General features: G+C 45.1%; 1 protein-coding gene and 1 long non-coding RNA gene across 2 annotated transcripts; both read left to right on the plus strand.

Annotated features, from left to right (window-relative positions):
- Nucleotides 1-837: 837 nt before the first annotated feature.
- LOC108676878 (ATP-binding cassette sub-family A member 10) lies at nt 838-7,649 on the plus strand (the record flags this gene model as incomplete). The annotated part of the gene is given in 11 exon segments (XM_018165032.2): nt 838-976; nt 1,383-1,491; nt 1,949-2,044; nt 2,337-2,399; nt 3,396-3,451; nt 4,457-4,608; nt 5,280-5,454; nt 5,625-5,723; nt 5,870-5,971; nt 6,197-6,356; nt 7,456-7,649. Coding segments are annotated over 11 exon segments (1,345 nt in total), but the record flags the coding sequence as incomplete, so codon positions are not given.
- LOC125178115 lies at nt 1,989-4,602 on the plus strand. Its single transcript, XR_007156797.1, has 4 exons — nt 1,989-2,044; nt 2,337-2,399; nt 3,396-3,451; nt 4,457-4,602. It is a non-coding gene; the product is annotated as an uncharacterized LOC125178115 (long non-coding RNA).
- Nucleotides 7,650-10,208: the final 2,559 nt, after the last annotated feature.

Raw genomic sequence — 10,208 nt, forward strand, 5'->3', positions numbered from 1 at the left:
GGTGGGTTCTTATAGCGCGTCCTCGTCCTTTGATGGGTGCAGAGGGCGGCTCGGGCTACTGTTGGGTAACTGGGTCATCGCGACTATGTGGTGGTACTGTAGGCATCGAGGCTCTCTGATGGATGCTATTTGGAGATTGTTGCTCTGTGGAGAGTACTAAGGACGGCGTCTGTGGGGTGAAGGAGCTAAGGTCGTCGTCTTAATCGCATAGTTGCTAGGCGCTTTGTGGCCCCCTGGTGTGTGTTTACTGCGTTGTTGCCCTCTGGAGAGGCTGGTGTCGTCGCGGGTCTTCAGTGGGTGCTGGGATGTTGCAGCCCTCTGGTGGGTGCTAGGGTCGTTGTCATTGGGGCTTTGGCGATTGATCTTATAACGTGAAATCCGTCATAGTAGGGATCAGTTCTGACTGATATCCGTAGAAATCCGTGCCTGAGTAGGGATCAGTTTTATTCAACGGCTGCTAGCAAGAATAGAAAGTGATGTTTCGATGTAATGTTCAGTGATGGACAGCCATAACCTTAATAATACTCGACGAAATCCAAAGTCCGTTTGTTAGATTCCAGTCTAAACGATACTCTTAGGGAGAGACAAGCTACGTCACTGATTGCGGCCCCGCTATTGGAAATATAGCGACTGATCTTGCAAGATAAGTTCTGACAGAACCGTTGTGGCATTTTGGCCGATGCAGGGAGAATAGAACTGTTGGCACTGAAGAAATAGGCCCGTGGCCTGTTGCCGATTCTTGTACTTTAGTGGCTTTTTGGTTGGTGCTGGGAAATTAAACAGGCAGGCGAGTGCCGTTCTCCATTTATTCACATAATAATCACAACACTACATCAGTTACCTTCTGGGGGAGCTGATGGAGTCGTCCCTGCTGGCGCTGCTGGTGGGAGTGACCATGACTGTGCTGGGCAACGTCCCATTCGTCATGGTATCGCTCTCCTACACCCACCTCCCTCTGCACCTCTACATCATCCTGGTGGGTGTACCTCCCTCTGCACCTCTACATCAGTCTCTTATACACATCTAGATGTGTATAAGAGACAGGNAATGCGTAGCTCGTCTCCGGGGCACATAGTGCACCGGAACTTTTTCTCAGACATTTTGAATGTTGTGCATAACTTCATTTCGTTTCTACAGGTATCATTTCTTGTGTCTTTTATATGCTAACTATCAAAGATAAATGTAACGTACCCTCAAAGTTCCGTTGAACCAGACGCCCCGACAATTGCTTCGTAAAATAATAATAATAATGGTGTAGGATGTAAGGGAATCTCAGCTGTGTTCTTCCTTCGATGCACTTCGGAAACCGGATTAATAGTGCAGACTTCGTCCTGTTGATATATTTGAGGCAGCACCTCTGTTGACATGTCTCTCTTCTGCAGAGTCTACTTGCGCCGTCTGGGTTTGGCTTCGGTTTCCGCGTTTTATGCCAGTACGAAATGGCGGCGACGTCGGCCACGTTCCAGAACCTCTTCGTGCCTCCCACTGTCGGTACGTCTGTTATGACAATAGTTGTTATTACGTCTATTGTACCTCATATGTCTGTATACGTCTGTTGCGCCCTAGATTTATGTTGTTAAAAACACTGTTCAACGGCTGTTGTCTTCCCAGTGTAAGGAAAGAGCCGTTTAACACATGTAATGGAAGTTCGAGTGGCCCAGTGGTTAAAGTTCTGAGTACCAAGGTTGGAGCAGAGAGGCGCGGGTTCGATCCCAGCTCTGTGCGCCATATTCTGGTCAGAATCAGCAAGGAGGCCGGGCAGTTAAGCAAAGAAATTTTGTAGCAGTGAGTTGCGAGTTCAAGCCCTCAACAAGCTATGAATGTTCTGCAATGTTAAGAATTGGCGACAGGCCTACGGCCTAATAAAAGCTGAAGCCGCTATTTTTATTATTATTATAAATCATACCTCATTATCTCGTATTCGTGTAATTCTTTCCTCGCTGTACAGACAGCGAAATGACGTCAGGCTACGCGCTGCTGATGCTGCTGCTGGACGCATGTCTGCTGCTGGTGCTGACGCTGCTACTGCAGCTCTGCAGAGTTGGTCTGTTGCCCTGATTAAGCTTAAAGAAAATGTTCTGTTTTAGACAAGCTGCATTTTATCTAGATCGTTTAAATATGTTGATACTCTGTTATATGTTGTAATCCTCTGTTATACGCCATTATCCTCTGTTTTATGTTGTTATCCTCTGTTATATGTTATTATCCTCTGTTATACGTTGTTATCATCTGTTATACGTTATTATACTGTGTTAAATGTGGTTATCTTCTGTTATACGTTGTTATCCTCTGTTATATGTTGTTATCCTCTTGCTCACATTTCATTGCACTTGCAGGATACAGACGCTGCTTTTCCCCCAAGGTTCACTCCGGCTCTTCGGAGCGACTCTGTGGCAAAGGTAAACATTTGTAACAACTGACAATATATTTAACTTCTGCTGCCTCTTGCAATGTTATCATAGTTAAATGATTGGTATCATGGTTGAATAATTGATATCATAGTTGAATGATTGATATCATAGTTGAATGATTGATATCATAGTTGAATGATAGATATCATAGTTGAATGATAGATATCATAGTTGAATGATAGTCTTGCGACTCTTTCGGTATCGTGGCGTGGCCTGCCTATTTCTGCCCTCTGAGTGGCACTAAATTTGCCAGTTAAGATATCATAGTTGAATGATAGATATCATAGTTGAATGATAGATATCATGGTTGAATAATTGATATCATAGTTGAATGATTGATATCATAGTTGAATGATAGATATCATAGTTGAATGATTTTCTTGCGACTCTTTCGGTATCGTGGCGTGGCCTGCCTATTTCTGCCCTCTGAGTGGCACTAAATTTGCCAGTTAAGAGTGAAAGAAAACGCCCAAATGAGCTCACAAAAGAGCAAAATAGTCCTTGATTTGATATAAATCAGCAACGTTATGACTTGGGGTGCAAAACTCTATTTTTTTTTGTTTATAGCATTTTAAAATTGCACAATGCTTGAGACCAGCATGTGTTTTAAACAGTTAACTGAATTGTAAAAAAGGCATAAATCAGCGAATTGGGCCGGAAAAAGGCCCATCTGGCAACCCTGATTGGAGCAACGTCATGCTGGATAGGTGTTGAGATCACCGAGATCTGACAGCGAGTTGCGGGTTCAAAACCCGGATCTATTTGTAAAAATCATATTGAAATCGGCGAGATGGCTGGGTTCAGAGGTGGCCCGCACCTTGTTGTTCTAAATCTGCCATGTCTATAATGGGCGATAAGCCAAACTTGGCCTGATATTCAACGCTGAAACCAATATATAATTGTGGAATGGAGTAGCGAAGCAAATTATACCGCCCCTTCAAAACGATGTAGACCAGCCTTGTCACGAGGTTTTCGGTGTTGCAGGTTCATGGTTGAACGCTCCTGATGTCACCGCCGTCAAGAATATTCAGCACCAGCAAGTACGTTAACCCACCAGACTCACCTGACCCACAAGACCCTACCGACTTATCAAACTCACTAAATCATGACCCTCCCGATTCACCCAATCCACCCAACTCATCTTTACGTTTCTTGGACGTAATACGTTGCTTGTAGTACGTCACTTCTCAAAACGTTACTTGAACTTTGGCGACGAGTTGTTTAGATACATTTTAGTGAAGGCTTCCTGCACAGTCCATCCTTGTGGTATTATATAAATTTTGAATAAATAAACGATAAATAATAAGTTTTCGTGGGAACTGCCATACATTGTGATGCTAGCTCCATTGTTATGGGCGACTGCAACCTCATAGTTTACACGAGACTGGCATCTAACAGTTTTTTATAATTAAAATGAATACACGTAAATCATGCATTTTAACGAGGAAGTTGACAAGCCTTTAAGGAGGCCGGATTATCGAGTATACATTATTTACTTGCGTACCTACGCTTTGTTCTTTACTAAACCATTTTTCCCCCGCTACACCTGAGGATGTTAGGGTTAAGTATGGTTATCCTTATTGAGTCCGATAAGTAGACCAGAAACAATCATAGGAATCATCATTCCCATTAAATTAGGTATTAATAAAATATTGTATTAAATCAGGAAATGGAAATTAAAATATAAACTAAAATATCTATTTTTGGTCACTATTGGTATGATTTAATCAGATGAAGTCTTGTATTAGATCAATAAATGGGAAACAAAATATAAAGTAAAATATCTCTGTCTTTGTCACTATTGGTACAATTTAATCAGATAAAGTCTTGTAGTGGATCAATAAATGGAAAATATTTATCAAGTAAATATCTCCTGTTTGTCACTATTGGTACAATTTAATCAGATAAAGTCTGGTAGTGGATCAATAAATGGAAAATATTTATCAAGTAAAATATCTCGTTTGTCACTAAAAGTCTTGTAGTAGATCAATAAATGGAAAATAAATATCAAGCAAAATATCTCCAGTTTGTCCCTATTATGACAGGGGTGCGTGCGGTTGTCGCAAGTGAGGTACGCGGTGCAGGGGCGCGCAGGCCGAGGCGGCAGGACGCTGCTGGAGGGCGTCACGCTCGACCTCAAGCAGGGGCACGTCACGGCCCTCCTGGGGCACAACGGCGCCGGCAAGACTACCCTCATGTAGGTTACTACCCTCATGTAGGTGTACCCGCATGTAGGTGTACCCTTGTGTCGGTGACTACCCTCGTGTAGGTGTACCCGCGTGTAGGTGTACCCTCGTGTAGGTGTACCCTCGTGTAGGTGTACCCGCATGTAGGTGTACCCTTGTGTCGGTGACAACCCTCGTGTAGGTGTACCCTCGTGTGGGTGACTACTCTCGTGTAGGGGGAGCTGTGGTGGTGCAGTGGTGAGAGACTGTCTCTCGCACCCAGCACCCGGGTTCGAGTCCCACTGAGGACAAGTTCTACCGGGAAGCTCAGCTCATGGTCAACTCAGCCATTCATCCAACTCTGGTTGATAAATGAGTACCTGGNCTACGCCGCCCTCAAGGGCGTCCCTCGCGCCCTCGTCGGGAGCGAGGTCAAATCGTGAGTGTTGAGGGTAGTGACACTATTAAGACTGGTATATCCTGCAACTAGTGAGACTGGTATATCCTGCAACTATCCTCAGAGGCAACGACTATCGAAGGAATCAGTGAACAATTTGGGGATATCGAGGGAAAGGCTTTTTCATAATCTGGGACGCTTTACTAAAAGACGACGCTTCACTATAAGACGACGCTTCACCAACAGAAGACTCTTCACCAACAGACGACGCTTTACTAACAGAGAACTATTGTTCTGATCTCCCAGATGGCTCGGGAAGCTGGGTTTCGGTGACCACGGAGACCAGCTGTGCTGTCACCTGTCAGAAGGACTCTGTCAGCAGCTGGCTGTTGCGGTAGCCTTCCTGGGCTCCAGTCAGCTGGTGCTGCTGGATGAGCCCACAGCTGGTGTAGACCCCACCGCCCGACGAGCCATCTGGCAGGTACACTAGTGCAACAGGGTCTAATACTACAGCTGGTGTAGACCCTACAGCCAGACGAGCCATCTGGCAGGTACACTAGTGCAACAGGGTCTTATACTACAGCCGGTGTAGACCCCACAGCCCGACGAGCCATATGGCAGGTAGATGGTAACGTATCATTTCTCCCGCAGCTGGTGCAGCTGGAGAAGACGTCGCGTGTGGTGGTCGTTGCGACGCATTTCCTGGACGAGGCCGAGATGCTTGCTGACGTCGTCATCGTCGTTGACCATGTGCGTGTGAACCTGCGAGTGTCGTCACCTATAATACCATCTGCGTTGAAATAATAATACAATATACATTGAACTAATAATACCATGTACATCGAAATAATAATAATATTATAATAATCAAGTGCCCACACCCCTTTCCTCTGCAGGGTCGCGTGGTGGGGCAAGGCCCACCCTGGGAGCTCAAGAGGCAGCTGGGACCAGGGCTACGCGTGAACCTGGTTCGCGGTGAACCCTCAGTGACCATCTGCGTGTGAACCAATAATACCATCTGCGTGTGAACCAATGATGCCATCTGCGTGTGAACCAATGATACCATCTGCGTGTGAACCAATGATACCATCTGCGTGTGAACCAATAATACCATCTGCGTTGAAATAATAATACAATATACATTGAACTAATAATACCATGTACATCGAAATAATGATAATAATATAATTATAATCAAGTGCCCACACCCTTTTCCTATGTAGGGTCGCGTGGTGGGGCAAGGGTCCCCTTGGGAGCTCAAGAGGCAGCTGGGGCCAGGGCTACGCGTGAACCTGGTTCGCGGTGAACCCTCAGTGGCTCGTGCTGGGCTCCCGAGAACCGAGTTTATGGACCGCAGTCACCGCCTCGCCCAGCAGCACCAAGGTGCGGTGCTCTCAGGGTTCTTGGGGTTCAAACTTGTTGACAATGTAGGTTCGGTAGGAAGTTACAGCGATGTGAAGTTCTGAAGAGTTCTGTCAGAGAAGCCAGATATCAGTTGAAGGTAAGAAAAAATGTTGGGATGGGGATGTTGTTAGTGGGACTGGTTATGGGTGTGTAATTTGAGTTTCAAGTCTGCAATATAGGTTACGGGTCTGTAATATGGGTTCCATGTTTGTAAAATGGGTTCCAGGCCTGTAATATGGACTCCAGGTCTGTAATATGGGTTCCAGGCCTGTAATATGGACTCCAGGTCTGTAATATGGGTTCCAGGTCTATATAATGTGGGTTTCAGGTCTGAAATGCGGATTCCAGGTCTACTATGGGTTTTAGGTCTGTAGTATGGGATCATGTTCTGTAATATGGGTTCTAAGGTCTGTAATATGAGTTCCAAGGTCTGAAATATGGGTTCCAGGTCTGTAATACGGGTTGCAGTGTGTAGCAAGGGTTCCAGGCCTGTAATATGTATTCCAGGTCTGTAATATGGTTTCCAGGTCTGTAATATGGGTTCCAGGTCTGTAATATGGCTTACGGGTCTGTAATATGGCTTACGGGTCTGTAATATGGCTTATGAGTCTAATATGGCTTATGGGTCTGGAATATGGGTTACGGGTCTGTAATGTGAGTTCCAGGTCTGCAATATGGATTACGGGTCTGTAATATGGCTTACGGGTCTGTAATATGGCTTATGAGTCTAATATGGCTTATGGGTCTGGAATATGGGTTACGGGTCTGTAATGTGAGTTCCAGGTCTGCAATATGGATTACGGGTCTGTAATATGGCTTACGGGTCTGTAATATGGCTTATGAGTCTAATATGGCTTATGGGTCTGGAATATGGATTACGGGTCTGTAATATGTTTCATGTCTGTAAAATGGGCTCCAGGTCTGTAATATATGTTCTAGGTCTCTAATATGGGTTAAGGGTCCTTAATATGGGTTGCGGGCCTACAAAATGTGTTCCGCGGCTTGTAAGCAAGTTTCAGGGTCGTTCAAATAGCTTTTTCTCGCCTAAAAACTTATTCGTTTATATTTTTTGTGGCAGATGGGGCGAGCGATCGCGTGCTGCAGCTGGTGCAGCAGGTGGTGCCGGAGTGCAGCATCCTGCGGGACACGGCTGAGAGACTCACCCTCACCCTCCCCCACCCCGCGCTGGGGGAGTCCAGGTGGTTACTGGGGGTCTTGGTGGCTGGGGGTGAACCGGAGAATCTTGTTCGAAAAATTGATGCGGAAATTTGAAAAAATGCGAACAGTCAGTGGAGGTACAGTCAGTGATGTTAGTGGCTGTGCAGGCTGTCGGAGGTACAGTCAGTGATGTTAGTGGCTGTGCAGGCTGGCGGAGGTACAGTCAGTTTTGGCCGTGACTGTGCATGCTGGCGGAGGTACAGTCAGTGATGTTAGTGGCTGTGCAGGCTGGCGGAGGTACAGTCAGTGATGCTCATGACTGTGCATGTTGGCGGAGGTACAGTCAGTGTTGGCCGTGACTGTGCAGGCTGGGAGAGNTTCATTTTATACTCACTGAATTTATTTATCGTCACAGGCATTGGTGGTGCCGCTGTTGATGGTGGTGGTGGCGGTGGTGGTTACCAGGACGCGGGTGCCTCCACACAGGGACGTCATCCTGCAGTTCCACGAGGCCTATCCCCCACCACGCTCCATCTTCACCCGGTGGGTGCTGCGGGTTCTGAGGTTGTGTGTGGTTAAGAAATTATTTCCTACCAGCAATTTAGTCGCAGTGTTGTTGACATTGCTCTTACAACTATAATTGTACAAATCAAACGTCATGGCCATTAATTCTTATCATCAGTGTCAGTGTTTTAACAACCGATATTTTTTTTAACTATTTCAACAATCCATTTTCCCTCCTTCAACATGCTGTGGTCCCCCAGGACGCTGGATCCCAACTTTCTGCCACTGCGGGACGCTCTGGTGCTGGACCAGCTGGTCCCCAGCGGGGGCGACGTCCCAGGCGGGGAGCTGGGCTGGCCCAATTGCTCTGTGCACCTGGACCCGCTCTGTGGCAGCGCTGTGCAGGTGCGAACATCGTCAACCGCAGCGCAGAAGTGGACAGCCTCCTGAACATGGTCGTGTCCACCGCGCAGATGCCGTATCCCTGCTACAGCCGCGACGTGTAAGACTGTGCTGTAGGCTTAGCTTCTGGAGCTTTTAGTATTTTGTAAATGGTTTAGTATTTAGTAAATGGTTCAGTATTTAGTGAATGGTTTATTATGTATTACATGGTATAGTATTTAGCACGTGGTTCAGTTTGTCAGTCCTCTTGGTCCTCAAAGCCATGCAATGACAAGCCGAACTTGTGTTCCAACGTTACCTGGTTCCAACGTTATAATACCTTTATAACTAGTTACCTGGTACCTTGTACCAGGTAACTAGTACCTAGAGTTTGTTTAGGGACATCAACCCAAGACCATGCTGGATGCCCCACCCTGGTACCGTACGTCTTATTTTTCGAAATATCATATTTTTCTCTATTCGTAATCCCTTCTATCATCTAAGTAGTACTCTTGTTTTTGTATTTCAGTTTAAAGGTTTTTAACCTTGAATCATGTAACTCCTGACTAACGACCGTTTCACTTAGCAATTACTGAGTTACTGAGAATTTACTGAAGTGTTAACAGTTGTTGCATCTAGCCAATATACAGTAGATGCTTTCTCAGGACTTTCATTTGAAAACTACTGAAGGACCGAAGAGAAATTTATCTCATAATTTTAGCTAGACTGCCAAGAGATTTATTCAGAAATTAGAAAGATGCTGTTGAGTGTTTGGTCTCAGAGCTATCGACTCTAAAGAATCGATTAAGAATTAGTTTCGTATTGATAAAATGCATTATAAATTGAAATTTATTTTCTTTGCAGATTCCTACAGTCTGTGAACGAGTCGCCGGCGCTGAACCTGCTGGTGACGGTCGTGTCATTCCTGGGGCTGCAGGCGCTGCTGCTGAGTCAAAGGACTCTGCAGACAGTGTTGAGTTTACACACTATATTGAAATCTGCATCCTATAAATAACGCACTATGCAAATAATGTGAGACTACAGACTGCAATGAACTACACATACCACATACTAAAATGTATACCTACTACACTGAACGACTCAGTACTCACTTGCATGAATGTGTCAGGGCTTGTGAATGGTACGTATCTCGATAAATACATTCAGAAAAATAAAAGGTTGTTGTACAAATTGCAATGCACTTCTTGCTCTTGTGTGGGTCAAACTGACACTGTTTATTACACCCCAAAAAAGCGTGTTACTGCTACGTGCAGAAAGTGTCACTATTCGTACAATATATCCAATAACTAAAACAAAGATATACTGATTTAAGTATCTGAGTGGATTCACAATCTGTTTCATCTCCTGTTTGGCAAAGTAGTTTCTCTAGCACCACATTTTCCGTCGAACTTACCAGCTGTTGACTATTTACCCATGTTAAATAGGCTATAGGCTAGTACTTTGGAGAAATCATAGGTTCTTTCATCGATATTACACAAGTGCAGGTCTTGATCTCAGCTCAGTGTTAAATCAGCGTCTGCGGCCTAGGGGAGACAACAAAATTTTGATGCTGGCTATCTCATGCCATAAGCGCCGTCAAGGACTCTAGAAAATGTCAAGTCAGTCGTTTTGTGTCCCCTTTAGTTTCTAATTTATGACCTAAGTCAGGCAGCTACGACAGCCTAGGCCTATACTTTAAAAAAAAAACTTAGGAGATCGTGAGTTCATCAGCCAATCATTGACGACCTTTCAAGCAAAATCCACCTATCATAGACAAGAAAATAGAGC

This window comes from Hyalella azteca, unplaced genomic scaffold, assembly GCF_000764305.2.
Source record: "Hyalella azteca isolate HAZT.00-mixed unplaced genomic scaffold, Hazt_2.0.2 contig7221, whole genome shotgun sequence".
Classification (NCBI taxonomy): Eukaryota; Metazoa; Arthropoda; class Malacostraca; order Amphipoda; family Hyalellidae; genus Hyalella; species Hyalella azteca.